Below are 21572 nucleotides of genomic sequence, written 5' to 3' on the forward strand. Positions count from 1 at the left end.
ATAAGACTTGAGCTCCAGGCATAGCTCTCCCACTTACAGACTATAATATAATCGCGGGTAGTATCTTTACCCGACAGGAACCTCAGCTATGGATCTACAGTCCTAGGACAAGCACCATCACATGCCTACCTGTAAAACCAAGGTTGAAATGAGACATGTGAAAACTGGTTGTAAATCACAAAAAACCCTTACAGTTAAATAGCACTTTGTACTAGCCCTGTACAAAGATTATAGCATTTTCAAAAAACCTGGAATGCTTGCAGTCATACTTTACCCTTCCTCCATTTCTTCATTCTTCCAAATGTGCTTGGAATTTACATAGCTTGAAATTCTATTATACAACCCCTATAACATAATAAACTGTAACATCTCCTGGAATAGAGGCTATTGATGACTGAGTTCAAATCCGTTCTTTTTTTCTTTCCTTTTCTTTTCTTTTTTCTTTTTCTTTTTTTTTTTTTCGAGACAGAGTCTCGTTCTGTCACCCAGGCTGGAGTGCAATGGTGCGATCTCGGCTCACTGCAACCTCTGCCTCCCGATTCTCCTTGCCTCCACCTCTGGAGTAGCTGGGACTACAGGTGGATGCCACCAAGCCTGGCTGGTTTTTGTATTTTTAGTAGAGACGAGGTTTCACTGTGTTGGCCAGGCTGGTCTTGAACTCCTGACTTCAAGTGATCCACCTGCCTCGGCCTCCCAAAGTGCTGGGATTACAGGCATGAGTCACCATGTCTGGCCACATCTACTCTGAAGAAAAAAAAAAAAAAGTCACCTAGCCTACTCCTTCCCCAAAATAGGAAGAACAATTGAAAAACTTACAATTCATTATCTTATTCCCAATACTTTTCCAAACTCTCATCTCTTACTGTATAAAGAGTGGAGAGATCCTTGGAATGAAGACAAGCAAGATGACACATTGAAAAAAATGGCAGACTCTTTCCCTTGGACTGTACCATGTAAGTCTATGTCAGCATCCAGTGTAGGCCTGGGTGTAGGCAACAGAAGAATGGGGTGATGAGGGGAACAGGTGGAGAAGAAGAACTACAAAGAGTTAGCTCACTCAGGATGATTACTTTCATAAGGGAGTCATCCTCTCTGCAGTCACACCCAGCATTACATCTGTAGCATTGCTTCCTTTTCCTGCTCAAACAGGTTTACAATGTGAGTCTATATTCTCATGACAAATGGTTTTGTCATCTTCTGCTTAAGTGGAGCACACCATTCAAGAGGACCAGTGTTAGAAAACGTACCTATATATTCTGGGACACTTGTTTTTTTGTTTTGTTTTTTGCTTTTTTTGTTTTGTATTGTTTTTGTTTGTTTTTTGTTTTTGTTTTTTTGAGACAGAGTCTCACTCTGTCGCCCAGGCTGGAGGGCAGTGGCACAATCTCAGCTCACTGCAACCTCTGCCTCCCGGATTCAAGTGATTCTCCTGCCTCAGCCTCCTGAGTAGCTGGGATTATGGGCACCCAACACTATGCCTGGCTAATTTTTGTATATTTAGTAGAGCCGAGGTTTCACCATGTTGGCCAGGCTGCTCTCGAACTCCTGACCTCAGGTGATCCACCCGCCTCAGCTTCCCAAAGTGTTGGGATTACAGGCATGAGCCACTGCACCCAGTCTGGGACACTTGTTTTAAGGGTGCAGGCCACTAGCTAAGCAATGAGCATGTCCTTATCTCTGCAGCCTTTTGCTACCTCTTCCTTTGTGGTATGTCCCCATTGTCACTCAGCCATTACCAACCTCAGCCACAGGTTCACAACAATGTGTGGAATCTCCTATTGGCTTCTAAAATATTTGTCACTACAATGAGTAGGTGCCCAAACTAAACACAGATTTCTGTTTCCATGACGTGCCCATGAAAACTGAAAATTTCAAGCCAGAAATCAAATGTTTACAAATACAAATAAAATTCTGTATTTGTTGTATATTTTAGCATTGCCAACAGGGTAGTCAGACTTACATTAACTAACCCAGTTGCATAGTTAGCAAAGGCAGGCATTTCCCCCAGTGTAGGAACTATGAAAGCCAAGTCCTGTAGTTGGAAACCTACCATTTTGGTAACAGAAAGATCGTGTGAAGTAGCAAAACTGTCTTAGAAACTTAAGATAAATTGGTATAATGTTTAATATGACCCCCCAAGACTTACCTATATCTTCTGGGACATGTGTTTTAAGAGCAAATCCACTAATTACCTAATACAACCGGGTCTTCTCCTAGTGGAGCTATAATGATTTATTACAAATGTGACCTTTCTTCTGTGGTTCTGTGGTACATGTCATTCCTTTAATGGGATCTGAAATGGCCCTGCCTCATGCCAAACTCCATTCAATAATTAATTATACTTATTAAAGTGTCACAGTAGATCCCCCTCTTAAAAATGCAAAAAAAAAAAAAAAAGTTTTTTTAGAGGACATTAGCTATTAGCATATGAGCTATTTTCTGATTTCTTATGGATCACCTTTTTTTCTGTACCATATACATAAAAATGTATATAAATTTGAAATCCATCTGATACACTGAACTTCAGGTAGTACATAGCAAAATCTTACAAGGATAATTTATTATCTTTGTAAGTATATAAATATACTAAAGTATAATTATTATTATACTTGAATAATGTTAACTAACCAAAACAAGTACAGTAACTTCAAGAAAATTTATTTTCAAAAGTCAAAAGAACAGTTTGAAGTATCTGAGCAGGTTATTTCTTTACCTAAGATATGGGGCAACATCATTCCTTAGTTGGGTATAAACATTAACCTTCAGATAAAAATATATTTCATAGTTAAAAAAGGATTGTGGCCAGGTGCGGTGGCTAATGCCTGTAATCCCAGCACTTTGGGCGGCCAAGGTGGGTGGATCACCTGAGGTCAAGAGTTCAAGACCAGCCTGGAGTCTGGCAACATGGTGAAACCCTGTCTCTACTAAAAAATAGAAAAAATTAGCCTGTCATGGTGGCAGGCACCTGTAATCTCAGCTACTCAATAATCAATAATATGATCGGGGGTAATATCTTTACCCTACAGGAACTGAATAATCAAATATTCTTCATAATGAATAGGAGGCTAAGGCAGGAGAATCTCTTGAACCCGGGAGTCAGAGGTTGCAGTAAGCCGAGATTGCACCATTGCACTCCAGGCTGGGCAACAAGAGCGAGATTCTGTCTCCAAAAAGAAAAAAAAAAAAAAAAAGGATTGCTTGTTTCACTTGCTTTAAAGCCCCATGTGACAATGTCATCCTAATTTGAAGACTGGAAGACTGTTTTAGTGACTGAAAATACACTAATGGGTAGCTGAGCTAGCTCTGTGTTTGCAGAAGCCACAGAGGAAACAAAAAGAGAATGCTGCTTGGTGGCCAAGGCTGTCTGGAGTGACTCAGGGCCCTCCTGCCTAATGCTCTAAACCAATGCATAGTGGGGGTTATTTCTGGGAGGGGGACGGACAGCAAGGTATGAATGATGTTCACATTTTGCCCTTTATATGTCTGTATTTTAATTTTACATAAGGAATATATTCATGTTTTCCTTGACTCCCTAGTTTTTTAGAGCAGTGAAGGTCATTGTTAGATCATGAATGATTGATTTATCTTTCACTCTGTGGCTACTAGGCAATGTCAGATGAAGAAAACAAAATAAGTTTTGAGTTCAGGATTTCCCGTTTGGGAAATGCTTCAGTATTTTCAGCTTTATACAACTTCTGTAGGACTTGCTAGATCGGTGCCCAAGTCCAATCTATTCAAATATCTTTGGGGCTGGAACACCTCTAGGGTGCCTTTCATTTCTTACTTGAGTAGGTGCTGTTCTTGAACTTTTTCTGGTAGTGTTCTCGGAGTAGCACTTGCTCCTGGTAGGGCCATTCTGACCGTAACTTCTCCTCCACATGAGGAGGGATGGATCCAGATTTGCAAATATCTGCAAGTGGGAGAGATCATTTAGAGGATCTGTTTTCACAGTGAGCAGGCTGAAATCCCATGTGTTTATTTAGTTTGCTATTTATGTGACTAAAGCAGGATAATTAAGTTCTGGTTATGAGGTAGGAGAGCAGAGAAAAGATATATTCTGTAACACGTGTCAAATTTGCCGGCTCATGAATCGCCACAAAGAAAACAACCAAGGGCAGGTTTCCTAAGAAATATTGAACACACACTGAACATGGATATGTTAGACATAGCTCCAAGTTATTTAACAATTCAGAGGGCTCCTCAGAAGCTTAAAATTACTGGCCAGGTGCGATGGCTCACACCTGTAATCCCAGCACTTTGGGAGGCTGAGATGGGTGAATCACTTGAGGTCATGATTTCGAGACCAGCCGGCCAAATGGTGAAACCTCATCTCTACTAAAATACAGCTACTCGGGAGGCTGAGGCAGGGTAATCGCTTGAACCCAGGAGGCAGAGATTGCAGTGAGCCAAGATCGCATCACTGCACTCCAGCCTGGGTGACACTGGATGACAAAGTGAGACTCTGTCTAAAAAAATTTAAAAAGCTTGACATTACCAGAGAACTCTAATGAAGACAACACAGTGCAGTTCTCTTCAGGTTCACTTTCAAAATCCATAGCAATTTGTTTTACATGGACTGTATCTGCAGTGTGGTGATTTCCTCTTGCCATCATGGGAGGTAGGATGGGTGGGAACCGTTGACGTTTTTTCCCTTTGAATTTGGTACCATCAAAACTTCCGGGACCACAACATGTGCACTTGAAAAAAATCCACCCTGGCCAGGCACAGTGGCTCACGCCTGTAATTCCAGCACTTTGGGAGGCCAAGGTGGATGGATAGCTTGAGCTCAGGAGTTCGAGACTAGTCTGGAAAACATAGTAAAACCCTGTCTCTACTAAAAATACAAAAAATTAGCTGGGTGTGGTGGTGTGTGCCTGTGGTCCCAGCTACTCGGGAGACTGAGGTGGGAGGATGGCGTGAGCCTGGGAGGCAGAGACTGCAGTGAGCCAAGATCCCACCATTGCACTCCAGCCTGGGCGACAGAGCCAGACCCCGTCTCAAAAAAAGAAAGAAAAAAGAAAAATCCACCCCATCCTGTCAGGCAGATCATTTCTTTATCACAAGACAGCAGGGTCGCCGGGTGCTGGCTGCCAGGGCCGGCTGACTGACCGATGACTTCCTTTCTGGAAAGCTGCACACTGACTTGCTGGTGGCTGATGCCTCATCCATCCCTGGGCTCACAGAGGATGTTTCAGAGGAACTTGGATAACCCCAGTTTCCCCCACCAACCATCCTCCTAGACACAGGATGAAGACAACTGATGAGCAAAGAACAGTTTCCTGTCTAAACGTATGAGATCTTGTGGACACACATGACTGGTGGGAAAGGGTCAAGTCTAAACAGAAACTAGGTTAGGTATGGTGGCTATGCCTATAATCCCAACACTGTGGGAGGCCAAGGCAGGAGGATCACTTGAGTGCAGGAGTTTGAGATCAGCCTGGATCACATAGAAAGACTGTCTCTACAAAAAATTTAAAAATTAGTCGTGTGTGGTGGCATGCACCTGTGGTCCCAGCTACTCAGGAGGCTGAGGTGGGAAGATTGCTTGAGCCCAAGAGGTCAAGGCTGCAGTAAGCCATGATTGTGCCACTACACTCCAGCCCGGGGAACAGAGTGGGACTCTGTCGGAAAAAACCACCCCCAAAACAAAACACAAACTCATAAACATTCCAACCTGGTATTCAAGGAGAACTCATCTGTCTTTTTTCTATTTTCTCTAATTACTATTCTGTCAATTTAGCCCCAAATACTGATGAATTGCTCTAAATACTTCGTAACTGGAGAAAATAAACAGAAGGAAAAGATATAATATATGAAATACTCAAATATTCCTCATAATGAATATATACATTATATACATGTTATTATAATTCAATGGTGTATACAATATTTTCAGTATTTTTTTTTCTTTTTAAATTATTGAAAAATAGAGACAGGGTCTCTCTATGTTTCCCAGGCTGGTCTTGAACTCCTGGGCTCAAGTGATCCTCCTGCCTCAGCCTCCCAAAGTGTTTGGATTACAGGTGTGAGCCACTGCGCCCATCCTAGTAATTGTTAAGATATGATTTAACTACCATTTGATGTCTGATAGCACTTCTGAAAGACAGGACAAATTCTCATGGCTCCCTAGGGCAGGTTTCTCAGGTGAAGGCCACAGACTTTCAATATCAGAATCCCCTGACAAACTTGCTCAAATCAGAATCTAACGTTGGAGCCCAGAAGTCCAAATATTTAAACTCACCCAGGTGATCATAGATCTCTTTCACCCACATTCTATTTTTAGAATAAATATCCTTCAATCTATCATTGTATCTTCAGCTAGAAATACTCTCTTTAGTTTGATGCGATTCTACCCACTTGCTGTCTCCAAGCAGCTCTGTCCTTCAGCTACAATCACTGTTCTATTAATATTTACAGTACGATGAGCTCTCAGTTATATCCAGGACATCTTTTTTTTGTGTGTGAGGTCTCACACTGAACATGACAAACATCATGCTGAGGAAACCTGCCCACTGCCTCCTCCTTTTGTTCAGGTTCCTCCAAAGGTCAGATGAGGGGAGAGGAAGTTAATCTCTTATTAATTATTAGGTGTGAAAAATAACAGTTTTCTCAAAGCATTCTCATGACGGACTGACGTTAATTAAAATATAGAGTTAATCCTTAAAAATTTTCACCCTGGTTGACTTGAGATTGCCAGTAACTTCTCTCTTCAAAGGTTGATTCCTTCTTGGGATCGAAAATTAGGAAGTCTGTCTTGGTGCCACCAAACCTCAGGTACGCAGGGGACAAGCCTCTGGCCAAGGTACGAAGCTTTGGAGAACTGTTAGGAAGACAAGCAAGAAAGTATAACTATTTTTTCCAAGATTATCTAGTCAAACATTCTTACTTCCTTCTTTCCTGGTGGACCTATTTCTTAACATTTCTCTGTGGAAGACTTAGAGGAGGAAATCATATTGTTTCGTTTTCGAGACAGAATCTTGCTCTGTTGTCCAGGCTGGAGTGCAGTGGCGCGATCTCAGCTCACTGCAACCTCTGCTTGCTGGGTTCAAGCAATTCTTATGCTTCTGCCTCCTGGGGAGCTGAGATTACAGACAGTATTGTTTAATTTTTATGTTTTTTCTTATTGGGCATGATAGAAAGGGAATCATTGTTTAAAACAGGAAGCATCTCAATCTGAATCTAATTGAAAGACTGATGGTCTAGGCACCTGAGGGCAACTTTCAGCTGTAATTCTGGCAAGAGCTTTTGTGTGTGTGTGTGTGCGCGTGCGTGTGTGTGTTTGTGTGTGTGTGTGTGTAGGGATGGGGTCATGCTATGTTGCCCAGGCTGGTCTCGAACTCCTGGCTTCAAGTGATGCTTCTGTCACAGCCTCCCAAAATGCTGAGATTACTGGCATGAGCCACTGTACCCAGCCAGGAGGCTATGTTTTAACTTGACAAGTAGGATAGTGTTCAACACTTTAAAAAACTCAGCCTTTTATGATTGATGGGGGAAAAGAAATGACAGAATGGAAACTAAGGGAAAGACAGCTCTGTCTGTCTGAAAAACAGATTGTCCGAAACTATGGAACAGTAAAAAGATCAGTGGTTACCACGAAATAGGGGTGGAAATGCAGAGAGGGAGGGATGAATAAGTGGAGAACAGGGGATTTGTAGGGCATTGGAAATACTCTGTATGTTACTATAATGGTGGATACATGTCATTATACATTGCTGAAACCCATAGAATGTACACCAACAGTGAACCCTGCTGTGGACTATGGACTTTGGGTAATAATGATGTGTCAGTGTAGTTCATCAACTAGAACAAACACCTCTCTGGTGGCGATTTTGATAATGAGGGAGGCTATGCATGTGTGTGGCCAGGGGGTTTATGGGAAATCTCTGTCCTTCCATTCAATTTTGCTGTGAACCTAAAACTGCTCTAAAAAACAAAGTCTATTTAAAACACACACACAACTTGGTGCAAGACTTTTTAAAAAGTCTTCAAACACCTGTGTTTCCAGAGAAGTTTATAAATGACTTAGGATCTCTTCTCCTCTCCTTAACTCCCACCTCTCTTCACCATTCCCCACCAAGGAAAATCATTATTATGTATTTAAGTCAAATGACTTAAAATTATATAGGATTCTAATTTCCATCACTGACACCTCTAATTTGAACAATTCTAAATGCATATTCTGTCAAACCAAAAATGCTCCGAATAGGTGCCTATTATGTGCTTAGAATGGTACCAAATGCTAGAAAATGGAATTAGAATGATCTATAATCCCCTCCCTCAAAAAGATGAGGATGTTCATAAATATTTATATGAGCAAAACTGAGAGAACAGAAGACCTGGGTAAGAGAAACACCTGTCATACATTTCTGAAGTATCAAACATGCAAGGCTGGCCACACTGCTTCCTGGAATGTTCTGAAAACATATTAAACCAATGCTAGTAACTCTTGGAATGGCCTAATTAGTTTGTCTACATGTAGGTTTATTTCAAGTCAGGAAATTATTCTTGGAGCACTAATTGCCAATTCTTCTTCCTCCTTCTCCTTCTCCTTCTCCTTCTCCTTCTCCTTCTCCCTCTTCCTCTTCCTCTTCTTCTCCTCCTCCTCCTCCTCCTCCTCCTCCTCCTCCTCTTCTTCTTCTTCTTCTTCTTCTTCTTCTTCTTCTTCTTCTTCTTCTTCTTCTTCTTCTCTTCTTCTTCTTCTTCTTCTTCTTCCCTCCTCCTCCTCCTCCTCCTCCTCCTCCTCCTCCTCCTCCTCCTCCTCCTCCTCCTTCTTCTTCTTCTTCTTCTTCTTCTTCTTCTTCTTCTTCTTCTTCTTCTTCTTCTTCTTCTTCTTCTTCTTCTTCTTCTTCTCCTCCTCCTCCTTCTCCTTCTTCTCCTCCTCCTCCTCCTCCCCCTCCTCCTCCTCCTCCTCCTCCTCCTTCTCCTTCTCCTCCTTCCCCTTCCCCTTCCCCTTCCCCTTCCCCTTCTCCTTCTTCTTCTTCTTCTTTTTTGAGACAGAGTTTCATTCCCATTGCCCAGGCTGGAGTACAATGGCATGATCTCAGCCCGTTGCAACCTCCACCTCCAACCTCCTAGGGCTCTAGCAATTTGCTCACCTCACTCCCCCAAAGTGTTGGGATTATAGGCATAAGCCACCACGCCTGGCCAAATTGCCAGCACCTCTTAATATCTCAGGAATTAAAGATCTGATCTAAAATTTAAAATTTTAAGATGTGCTTATGCTTAATTAAATATGCTATGTAAGAATTTCAAAGTATTTCTTTATGCTTAGGAAATAAACCAAAAGATAGAAATTGAACAAAATGTAAGTCTCTTGTGTTAAAACTTCAGTGATTCCTCCTTACCATATTTTTGTTTGTAACTTGTGAGTCCCTAAAAATACAGTGGGCTCTGGCACTAGGAACCTCAGAATAAAGTGAGATTTTAAAATGTTGTCAACCCGAATTCACCCTGACTGAAACACCTGACAGCCCCAAAGAGCTCTAGGAAGGATGGCATCTGCCATAGGATCCTCAAAACCGCGGCTAAATAAATGGAAATGCTGATCTAAGGTAAGGAAGAAGTAGCTATTTTCAGTTTGGTATGAACCCAAATAAAAATAAATTGTAGGGAGGGGAAAACAGAGGATGCACTACTGTTTAATGACTACAGAGTTTCAGTCTGGGAAGACGAAAAAGTTCTGAGATAGATAGTGGTGATATTGGCACAACAATGTGAGTGTGGTGAATGCACCACACTGCACACCTTAAAATGGTTAAAATGGCAAGTTTTTATGTTTTGTGTATTTTGCCACAATAAAATAAATAGTACTTGTAGTGTAATTTTAACAATAAAAGAATATATATTTATATATGAAAGAAGTATGCCTGGATGATAGCAATGGTCATTATGTGGTAAGCTAGATAGTAGACTTTTTCATTGCTTTCCTGTATTTTACAAGTGTTCCATAACAAGCACATGATATTTTAAATTATACAAGTTGGTGTGTGTGTGTGTGTGTTTTTTTTTTTTTTTTTTTTTAGACAGGGTCTCATTCTGTTGCCCCAGGCTGGAGTGCAGTGGCATGATCTTGGCTCACTGCCACCTCTGCCTCCTGGGTTCAAGTGATTCTCTTGCCTCAGCCTCCCTAGTAGCTGGGACTACAGGCACCCGCCACCATGCCCAGCTAATTTTTGTATTTTTAGTAGAGATGAGGTTTCACCATGTTGGCCAGGCTGGTCTTGAACTCCTGACCTCAGATGATTCGCCCGCCTTGGCCTCCCAAAGTGCTGGGATTACAGGCATGGGCCACCACATCTGGCCTTTGTGTCTGTTTTAATAGGTGGAAAAAAACAAGATTTTAAGAAGGTAAAGCCATCTGTTAATTTATTCAACAAATATTTGTTGCAGGCCGACTCCGCCAGGCATTATGCTAGTTGCTGGAGATGAATGGTGAACCAGGCGGAAATAGCGGCTGTTCTCATACAATTTGAAGTTTAGTGATCGATACGAACAAGTAAATAGGCAATTCTTAAAAAATGCTATGGAAACATTTAGAGGGGCTCCTAATCTAGACTTTGGGCTGAGGGTAGGGGGTTGGTTAGCGAAGGTTTTTCAGGGGAAATGGTTTCACTGCTAGACATTCAAAAAGAATAAACCTTATCTAGATTAAAGAGAGTGGGGTAGGATTGAAGAAAGCAATCCAGGTGAAGGGAAAAGTCTGTGCAAAGACCAGAGATAGAAGAGAAGCTGGCACCACTGACGAGCAGAAGGGTGTGGCTGGTGCCTAGAGATGGGGGGCAGAGAGGCTGGGAGAGAACAGAATGCAGAGGCGAATAGGGCCACATCATGGAGGGCGCCGTAAGCCGCAAGTCCAGGAGTGCCGACTTCCTACGAGGGCAACGGGGAGCCATGGAAGGATCTGAAGCAGTTGGAGTGACCTCACCAGACCTATTTTAGAAAGGAATCACAGGCTGCAGTACAAATAACTGAAGAGAAGGAACAAGACTCTGGTCATGTTAATGTAGAAAAAACTGATGGACTGAGGTAAGGTGACAGCTCAGAGATGGGGAGAGATGGATCAATTCAAGACACACTTAGAAGTGGAAATAATAGATTTGGGTTTTTTAAATAATTTTTTAAAAATGAGACAAGTTTCACCTTGTTGGCCAGGCTAGTCTTGAACTCCTGGCCTCAAATGATCCACCTGCTTCGGCCTCCCAAAGTGCTGGGATTACAGGCATGAGCTACTGTACCCGCCTAGATTTGATTATTAATTGGATGTTGAGGAGGAGTCAAGGATTACTTCTGGGAAGCACCTTGGAAGATGGTAATATCATTTGCTGGATGAGGAATAGGTGATAGATTGAAGATGGGGAGGAACAGGGAGGAGAAGGGGCGCTAAGTTTTGTAGAATTTGAGATACCAATGGAACACCAAAAAACATATTTCCATCCATCAGGCGCTTGGCCCTGTGTGCCTGGAACTCAGGAGACACATATAGGCTGGGAATATAGACAGGCAAGTCCTGTAGAAATACCAGGGACTGGCAACCCCTAGCTCACAGGTCGCAAGGCATGGCCCTAAAACCAAGATGAGGAACTTCCTCAGAGAGAACCACTCCAGGCTGGACCCGTTCCACTGCCTTCCACCAGGCACTGATTCTGTTCCTTGGCATTTTGATTGGGTTTGATGATAGAGGAACCTCATTTAGATTCCTCTAGCTGTATTTGTAAGCAGTCGCGGCTGGGCAAGAGATGGGGAAGTGGGAGGAAACGAGCACCTGGAAAAGGAGCTGTGGCATCACATGACGGGCATCTGTGTGTGACCTGGGTCACGGCCTGGTCCTTAGAGGTACAAACTGTACCACCTTGGTTCACTCTCCATCACACTGCCCTGCCTTCATTTTCTTCATAGCATTCGTTGCTCTCTGAAATCAGCTTCCTTGTTCATTTCCTTGGCTTACTCTCTACTGCAGCCCCATCTCTGCTGCAAGCTCCCTGAGAGCAGGGACCTGACTGACTTATCAGAATCCACCCAATACCTAGATAAGTACTTGGCACACCACTGGTGTTGAAGAAATACTTCAGTGAATGAATGAGCAAGGCCCGCCTGATGTAAGTGTAAGTCGGGGCCAGACGAAGACTGTTTCCTGAACAAAATGAAAACTCAATGCTATCTGGGTTTACCACTTGGACACTGCCAAGTAAAAGAAATCATGTTTCAAAGTTTTGGTATTAAGGACCTTTCTGTTTATCTATTTTGCAATGAAATATTTTCTTGTTTTGAGAAAATAATATTGATGCCCTCTGACAAAAACTAGATTTAATATGGCTGTAAAATATGCCACAAAACTAAAATTGATCAAAGGTACAGTATCTCAATCATATACAAGAAAAATAAAGGAAAAATGATCCCACCACCAGAGTGACGTGGAAATAACAGAGGAACGCATGAAAGAAGCTGCAGCTGTTCTATTTGTAGAGCAGTTTGTTAAGGAAAAAAAAAGGGGGGGGCCTGCAGGTGTTTTTATTTTACCTTTTGTACAAAAATAAGTTACTTCTCTCTGACACGAAAGCAGCAGTGTGCTCGAGTCGGCTGTACCACGTTGTCGGCCTGTGAAAGCCAAATGTTAAATCTGGAGAAATTTTGTGAGCCTGTTGTTAAACTGTTGGCAGTTTGGAACCGGCCGTGGAGGGAGTATTTACACTACAGAAATCAGCAAAACCCATTAACCAGTCTCCCCCTTCTCCCAGAGAGCCAGTTGTTAAATAGTTTCCAGCATACCCCTGCATGACCAGTAATTTAAGTAATTTCCGGAAGTGGGTGAGACCACCCGGGGAATACGTGAAGTGAAAAAAAGGCCTAGGTCAGAAGTCTGAGGAACACTAATGTTTAAGACAAGCTAGAGAAAGAGATGGAGAGGAATTGTTAGAGAACACTCCCCCCCTAGAAAGGCGACAGACCTAAAGAGGTAAGAAAGTGCTTTCATTGTCAACCTTGCCAAATGCCTCCAAGAGACTGTACTAGTTTGTTAGGGCCGCAGTGGCAGAGTTACTGTAAACTAATTGGTTCGAACAACAGAAATGTATTGTCTTACAGTTCTGAAAAGCCAAAAAGTTGAAATGAAGGCAGTGGCAGGGCCATACTCCCTCTGAAGGCACAAGAAAGGATTTCTTCCAGGTCTTTCTCCTAAGTTCCCATAGCTTTTTGACTCCAACTCTGTAACTCCTGTCATCACATGGTATTCTCCCTATGTGTGTGTATGTCTCCAAATTTCTTGTTATAAGGACATCAGTCATATTAGAAGAGGAGTCCACCACATTCCAGTATGACCTCATCCTAACTAATAACATCTGCAATGACCCTATTCCCAAATAAAGTCACATTCTGAGGTACTGGGGGTTAGGACTTCTAATATGGATTTTGGGTGACCTCATTCAACCCATAACAAAGACCAAATAAGATAAAGTATTTATTAGGTTTCCCAACACAGGAAGGCCATTGATGATGTCGGAGAGATTGATTTTAGTGACACAACGATGGTGGCATCATGCGGGCGGAACAGCAAGAACTGGCTGCCCAGGGGAGGGCAGAAACGGGGTGGTTTCTGCGGAGACAGTGCGCGAGGAGGTGATTGAGATGGGAAAGGCTTGGGGATGCTTCTATGCTGCGAGGAAGATGCCAGTAAAAAGGGAGGGGTTGAAGATACAGGAGAGGGAAGAGGTGACTGACAGAGCAAAGTCCTTGGGGGTTGGGGAGGGGACGGGATTCAGAGCAGAACTGGAAGAAGCGGACTGAGATCAGAGAAAGGAGGAAAGCTGGACTTAGGCATGACATGTCTTCAGATTTGATGACAGGAGGAAAAGGAAAAGGAAGTAATTGCTCATTTTCTTTGGGAAGCAGAAGTATAGTGATGTGCTAAGAATGATAAGGTGAAGGTAGAGTCAGAGATTTTTAAAAAGTAGAGAATGCAAAAGGCAGAGAAATGGAGAGTTAAGGGTAACACTAAGGGCCAGCGAAGTCTGGAAGCTAAAAAAATGTTTGGTGCAACGTCAGTCTATGTGGCTGGGAAACTGTCCACTCCCCCAGAGCTCACTAGCCCAGCTATACAGGTTGGCCACTGAGACTGGAAATGAGGTATTAAAATGGCTTATTAATATGCATTAAAATTAATAAGTAATATATTTCAATTTCCACATTTTTGGTCCACCCTGTAGATTCCAAAGAGAGAAAATATGGTTGGACTAAATCAGGTTTAGGATTTTAGGATTTTAGCTGGAAGAACAATGGAACAGGGATTTGGGGTTATTATCACAAAAGTGGTTCACGTGATAAATTAAGAAGCTCAAATCAGATATGGAAGAAGTAGAGACAGGAGGAAGCTGTTCAGTGGAGGTATTTAAAAATTGTTATGATGGGTGCTACGGAGTAGAGGAGCTGTGGTCTGGCTCTCAGAAAAAAAGGTGCCCTGCTTTTTAGTATTTGCCAGTTTCCATGGTAAATATTCTCACCAGTGCAAATCACTGTCTGATTTGCAGATATCCACAGGATGTCACTGAATACAGAGTTGAGAGGAAATGCATACATTTCATGAGTTGGACAAGCTGGTTCTGTTACAACTTGAGTGTAACACTATCTGTTATAACATATAAAAAAATGTGAGAGTGAAGAAACTGAGACAGTTTATCCAGGTGACTTGAAGTCATCTAGAATGATGGCGAGACTTGGAAGTGGAGAGGAAACTGTGAGATCAGTGCCAGTCTTCAGTTAATAAGGGGGAGTAAGTAAGAGGGGCACAGAGTGCCATGAGCAGGAGCACTGGATGAGAGCCGGATGTGGAGATGAGGAACCACACACTGCGTCATGGCATCATCCGTAATGCTAATCAGCCTAGTCCGTACTGAGTGTGTAGGGAACTGACCTGCCTTCTTTCACTTAATTTCAAAATAACCCAGTGAAGAAGTGGCATTATTATCGTCATTTTACAAACAAGGAATCTGAACAAAAGGAGGTAATTTGCCCAAGGTAACAAGTCAAAAGAGATTTGAACTACAGCAGTGTGGAGTTCAAACTAGTGGGCTGTCATCCAGAAGCTGGACTGGAGAACGGGAAAAGAATTGGACTATGGGAGAATGTGCAGCCACTACTCAAACAGGCTACAGGGAAGACAGTGTCTTCAGAGAGGAGCCAAGTTGTAGCTTGGACAAGGAGGTAGAGAAGATATTCTGTGAGGAGGACAGAGCAGGGTTACCCCACAAAGGGCTCCAGGGCACAGTGGATAGGGTTAGTGGGGAAGGGATGATAAGAGCTCAATCAGAGGGACAGCACTTCCCAGGAGTTAGGAGACATGAGGTGTGTGATTGTCCCCAGCCCTTTGTTTCCCTTTGGCCGTGGATATTTCTGCCATCAGTAGGCACATGGGGGATCTGCGCCTCTTTCCAACACTGGTTATCAAAACATGTGTTTACAATGATAAGTAATTTTCCAAATGGGAAAAGCAACTCTGTCTACGAAGATGCAAGAATCTAATACTGAAAGTTTTTATCAGTAAATATTTATTGAATTGGCAAAAAGAGATAAACTTTGCTGAAGGAAAATAAGCAAATTGCAATGAAAAGCAAACATGGTTGGTTGCATTATCACTGAGACTGCTGTTCGTACCACTTTTGCTCTGCAGTAGTTAGGATTTCTACCACTAACTCAGCACTATACTTTTTTTTTTTTTTTTACCGTGCATTAGTGAACTATGCTTGCATATGTATCTTAACTGAAATGCAGATCTGTACTGTCCACTACCACATGTGTCCACTACCATGTGACTACTGAGTGCTTGAAATGTAGTTAATCTGAGGTCGGGCGCAGTGGCTCATGCCTGTAATCCCAACACTTTGGGAGGCCAAGGTGGGCAGATCACCTGAGGTCAGGAGTTCGAGACTAGCCTGACCAACATGGTGAACCCTTGTCTCTACTAAAAATACACAATTAATCAGGAGTGGTGGCACACACCTCTAGTCCCAGCTACTTGGGAGACTGAGGCAGGAGAATAACTTGAACCTGGGAGGCAGAGGTTGCCGTGAGCCGAGGTAACGCCATTGTACTCCAGCTTGGGTGACAAGAGCAAAACTGTCTTGGAAAAAAAAAAAAGAAATATAGTCTGAGAAGTGCTATAAGTAATACATGCCAGATTATAGAGAACTGGTTTGAGGAAAGGAATAATAAATATCTCATTAATATTTTTATATTGATTATATGCTGAGAAAACATTTTGGATATATTGAACTAAATAAAATTATTAAATTAATTTCACTTGTTTCGTTTTACCTTTTTAATATGGCTACTAGAAAATTTAAAATTACGTATGACCTTGCATATGAGGCCCACATTATATTATATTTCCATTGGACAGTGTTGATTCAGGACCAGGCTCTCTCTGGAGTTCTGCACACAGTTGGGCTCAGGAAGTATTTTGATTGGTTTCTTGATTAAGTCCCTCTGGGAAGACAACAAATCGAAAGTTCTATTTTTTTAAATTTTAGATTGCTCTGTCATTGGTATTTAGGTTTTGTGTGCAGTTGGGCTGTACACCATGTATTTGCCTTCATGGAGACTAGAACCACACCATATGACTAAGTTTGCTTAGGCTTCTTTGAAGTACCTTAGATGAAGGTTTGGGCCCTGAAACTGTTACTCTCATGTGAATGCTGCTTTTCATTATATCAATATCTCAATTCCTTTCCAAACAATCTTTTTCTACCATATCCTACTCTCTTTCCTTTAAAAAATATAATCTGCTTTCCCTTTTTATGGGCACTATTATCTCATGTGATCAGAGTCTAGTTTCAAACAGCGGCCAAGTTCGTTAATCTCCCTGAGCCTCAATTTCTTCATTTTTAAAATGGGGATGATAAAAGTAGTCACCTCATAGTGTTGTAGCCAAGACCAAATGGATTACTACCTAGAAGGTGCTTAGAACAGGGCCAGGCAAATGACAAGAACTGAGGAAGTGTCAGCTGTTTGTGTCCTCCTCTCTTTCCTTATTCCTTCAGCTTTCGTCTGCTCAGCTTTTGCCATCCCGCCCACACATCTTCACTTTTGAGGAACTGTAATAAATTAAACAACAGGCGTCTTACTCTCCTCTACAAAGCTTAGTGTTGTCTTCTGAGACGGCTGGGCTGATTGGGCCCTGTGCCCCTCCTGGGGAGATGGACCCTCACACTCCGATTTAGAAGCTAGGTCTTAGATGAGGAGAGGGGGTTCCTGCCTCTTTTAGACAGCAGCCAGCCTTGGAGAGAAGCACGTATGGACATGAATAAACTGTTTTGTAAACCAGAAAGAAAGTTTTATGTATCACACATTATGCTCTCTTGGTATTTCATTATACTCCAGTCTTTAACAAAAAGGTGCAGAGGAGTGGGGGAAGGGTGCTCTGGGAAATGAAGAGATGTATTTAAGAAGAATAAAGGTATCATCCTCACTAAGTTGCAGATTGGAAGTTCTACGTGTTAGAGGGGTGTCAGTCGATTGCGGGGAGCTTGACTGCTGGGTGATCAGGCCCAGACCCTGGAAGTCATACTGTATGTTTTTGCTTTTGGACCTGTTACTCCAGAGGTGAACCCAAGTCTGTCCTTTCTTGGGGAGAGGTTGGGGAATATGCTGGCTACAGCAGTAGAAGAGGCCTTGGGTCCTCATATTTCAGTAAATGGACATCTACTTCACACCCATTTTCAGTAACCCCCCCCCGCCGCCCCCCCCGGCCACCGCCACCCCACACTCCAGCAAGCTAAGACCAGGGTCCTGAGATCTGGAGCCCTGTGGTTCAGTATTTCTCTGGAGTAATCTTCCTATCCCCCAACTAGTTGCTGCCTAGTATCAGCTTCCTATCCTTAAAAGGAAGGGCAAAAAGTGAGGATTCTTCCCCACCAGAAAATTCTAGTGCCACAAGGGAAAGGAGAGGTTAACTATGATTCAAAGAAAACAGAAAACTGGTGAATGGCTACCAAATGCTCACCATGTCCTAGGAAGAAACAATTCGTTTGAATGTCAAACACTTACTATGGGCCAAACACTGTGAAGCTCTTACCATATCATCAAATCTTCGGGCAATAATCCTTGAGGCAAGCTTGAGAAATTCCATTTTACAGTGGAAGAAATCAAGGTTGGCGTGGCCAAGAGACATGGAAAAACCAAGCCACTCATCTTTGCCAGAGCTGAGAGTCAAGCCAGGACGGTCTGTCCATCTCTTAACCAGTACACTACCCATTAAATTAGCACTGGCAACTATCGTGTGGGCTCAGGGAGGACAGCACCTAGGTATTTAACACAGAGGTGAGATAGTGGTGATCTTTCCCTCCATCTGGGCTGGTCAAGATGTGGCCAACTCTGGAGGCTCCCAGGGCCTAAATAAGAGACCAGAAGACCTGGGATTGTCGCTGTAGCTCCCCATCTTGGAGTCATGGATCTTAGTCTCCCAGTCATATGAAATTATAAAATATGAAGAAAAAGGCAAAAATATAGAAGATATCAGGATTATGCAGAAATGAGGAGGGTTGTAGTCCAAGGAATGTTTGGAGGGAAAATGGACTATGATGACCTTTGACCACATCCTCAAGGAATGGATGATTTTTGTGAGACACAGTCTCACTCTCAGCTCACTGCAGCTTTGACCAGCTGGGCTCAAGCGATTCTCCTGTGTCAGCCTCTTGAGTAGCTAGGACTTTAGGCACACACCACCACATCTGGCTGATTTTTAAATTTTTTGTAGAGACGGGGCTTCGCCACGTTGCCTAGGCTTGTCTTGATCTCCTGGACTCAAGCAATCCTCTTGTCTCAGCCTCCCAAAGTGCTGGCATTACAGGCACCGCACCCAGCTAAGGATTGGATTCTAAATTGAGTTCTAAACTTACCCATTTTCCCTAACAGCTATAGGGCAGAAGCCTTGAACCTGCATCAGGTTCCTTCTTTCTCAGGCAAGAACAAAACTTGGAGTTGATAAGGCAGCACCACATTTTGCAGCCCCATTTTGGAGAGACATCTTTTTGTTAGGACTTTGTAAGTCACTGCAGTAGTCTCCTAGGTCTCATTTATTGAATATTTAGATTTTTATTCTTGTTCTAGATGCCCTTTGCAGCTGCAAAAAAAAAAAAAAAAAAAAAAAAAAGAAAAAGAAAAAGAAAAGAAAAAGAAATCTCCTAACAGAGTTTAAAAGACAGAAGCCTCTGCACACTCTTACTTGTCCTACACTGCACAGCAATTCAAGCATTCACAGGCCTCCAGGTGCACCTGCCCGGTTTCCCTCTTCCTGGTGAGGGAAGTACTGGGGCAAGTGGGCAGTTTCTTTTTTCAAATTTCCACTTATACCTGACCTTAGGTGGTGCTTACTCAATACTTACAGAATGAATGAAACAAAAAGGCTCATTTAGAGTGGGCGCGAAAAATGTGTACACACGGACTTAGTGGAATAGTAGACACTGGAAACTCCAAAAGGTGGGGAGGGTGGGAGAGGGATGAGGGATGAGAAAGTGCCTATTAGATACAATGTACACCATTCAGGTGACAGTTACACTAAGAGCCCAGATGTCACCACAATGCAATATACCCATGGAACAGAACTGCACTTGTAACCCCTAAATCTATTTTTTAAATGATACCCCCCAAAAAGAGGTTTGGGGTCAGAGAGTAAGCGAGGGAGAGGGAGAATGAGAGGCGGGAAGTGGGGTGGGGAGAGGCAGGCGGGGAGGTTCCGGTGTGAAGTTGTTTCCGCGCAAAAGGAGAGTGGCTGGCGGGGCAGACATAGGTGTCAGGAGGACAGGAGAAGGTACAGGACCAGGAGGCTGGCGCTTACCCCAGGAAGATGAGGAACCGCGGGTCCGTGGCCAGGTTGGCGTCGATGGTGACCGACAGGAACGAGGGGCTCACCAGGTGCAGCGGCTGCTGGGTGAAGAAGTCCAGGTCCACGACGTCCTGTGCTTGCGCAGGTCCGGCCAGGGCGCCCGGGGAGAGGGGACCCAGCGGCCACAAGAGCAGCAGCAGCAGCGGCGGCGGCGGCGGCAGCAGCGCAGGCTTCGAGCGCAGCAGCATCTTAGGCTCACCTGGCAGCTCCCCCCGCCAGCGGCCGCGCAGCGGAGAGTCGAGAGCTCCAGCACTTCCTCCCGCGGGCCCTTTTCTCCTTTCCTCCGCCCCGTTACGCCTACTCACCCCTCCCACTGCGCCCTCCATCCCTCCCACTCCTCTTCTGCATCCCTCCCACTGTTCCCAATCCAACCCCGCCCCGCCTGCCGGGCTGTCTCCTACTTCCTTGCTCGTTTTCCCCTCGGTGGCGGTCACGTTCACTTACGAAATCACCCACACCCACTTGAAGGTTGAAGAGATGGCCGGGATCCAAGCGCCCAGGAGGCCTGGGGAGGAGCGCCCGGGGAGCAGCGCTGGGCATTCCCGAGCAGGCTTCCTGACGCACGTGTTCTGCGCGCTCTCGTGGGAACCCAGCGTTTCCCACTTTCAGGTCCCATTCTGGTGGCGCCGGGTCTCCCTCTGACCCTCGAGTAAAACCTCCAATGGAGTATTCATCCCTTCCTCTCCCATCTAGCTTATAAACGCTTGTCACTTGAGCCAGTCAAAATCTGATTGTCCTCTGGCCAGGCAGTTTCTTAGGTATTTTACTTTTGCTTGAAAAAATCTGGCCTCAGCATACGCTGAACTGCTGCTAGAAAGAGATCAACCACCCAAAATTCCTTATCAACTTCTCATGAAGACAATATTTAGCAATCTTAAACTGTTAATTGCTCCAATGTCTGGAACTCAGGACCTGAAGCCCCCAAACAAAATGTGGAATACGGACTGCCCCTGAATTTGGAAACTTTGACAAATTTCTCCTCTGCACGTTTATCTTTCGCTGTTGGTCAGACTTTTCTTCAGCTTTCTCTTGACGCTTACAATGATGTATAATCACAGCAAGCATTGCACACTTAGTGCCTACTGTATGCCTGATACAGGTGCTTTACTTGTGTTCTCTCCCCTTCTCACAACCCTGCCAAGGTACATACTGTCCTTGTTTTACACCTGCGGACCCAAGCTCTGAGACAATAACTGGGTGAAGTGTCAGAATCGGGATGTGAATGCAGTTACAAAACCCAAAACCTAGAGCAGATGGCAGTGTGTCTCAGCTGAAATGTACCTTCCCTCAAGGAAGCTTTCTCTCAATCCCCAGGTGGCTGAAGTCCCTATGGCACACTGTCATAGCATCCTCAATTTGTTACACTCAATTTGTTAGACACTCTCATAGCATCCTCAATTTGTTAGTATTGTGATGTTGCTCAACATAGGCTTCATCTACTAGATTATACGCGCCACGAAAACAGAGATTAAGTTTGTCTTATACACTGTGCTAGCCACAGCTCAGGCATGTGACCATGCTTGGTGCTTAGTAAGAGTCTAATAAATATTGGTTGAGTAAGCAAATAACACCAAAACCCTTAGATTTTTCCACTGGAGATTGTACCACCAATAAAGCAACAAATAAAAATTGATTATTTTGAAAATTTGCATAGATCAGGCCAGGCATGGTATGTGATGCCAGTGATGCCGTCATGCCTGTG

The 21572-nt window shown here is 43.6% G+C and overlaps 1 protein-coding gene across 3 annotated transcripts in view; it reads right to left on the reverse strand.

Moving 5' to 3' along the window:
* HPSE (heparanase) overlaps positions 1-20133 on the reverse strand; it is a 41075-nt gene extending 20942 nt beyond the window's left edge. Inside the window, exons 1-3 of one of the 3 annotated variants that reach the window (XM_007999105.3) lie at positions 19823-20132; positions 6675-6820; positions 3785-3910 (exon numbers count right to left, since the gene is read on the reverse strand). In XM_007999105.3, the coding sequence (XP_007997296.3) occupies positions 3785-3910; positions 6675-6820; positions 19823-20058 (508 nt within the window). In that variant the 5' untranslated portion in view covers positions 20059-20132. Of the gene's footprint in view, positions 1-3784; positions 3911-6674; positions 6821-19822 lie in introns of all 3 variants that reach the window. The other 2 variants (XM_073017462.1, XM_007999106.3) reach the window with 2 other exon arrangements.
* Positions 20134-21572: the final 1439 nt, after the last annotated feature.

Source organism: Chlorocebus sabaeus, chromosome 7 (assembly GCF_047675955.1).
Source record: "Chlorocebus sabaeus isolate Y175 chromosome 7, mChlSab1.0.hap1, whole genome shotgun sequence".
NCBI lineage: Eukaryota > Metazoa > Chordata > Mammalia > Primates > Cercopithecidae > Chlorocebus > Chlorocebus sabaeus.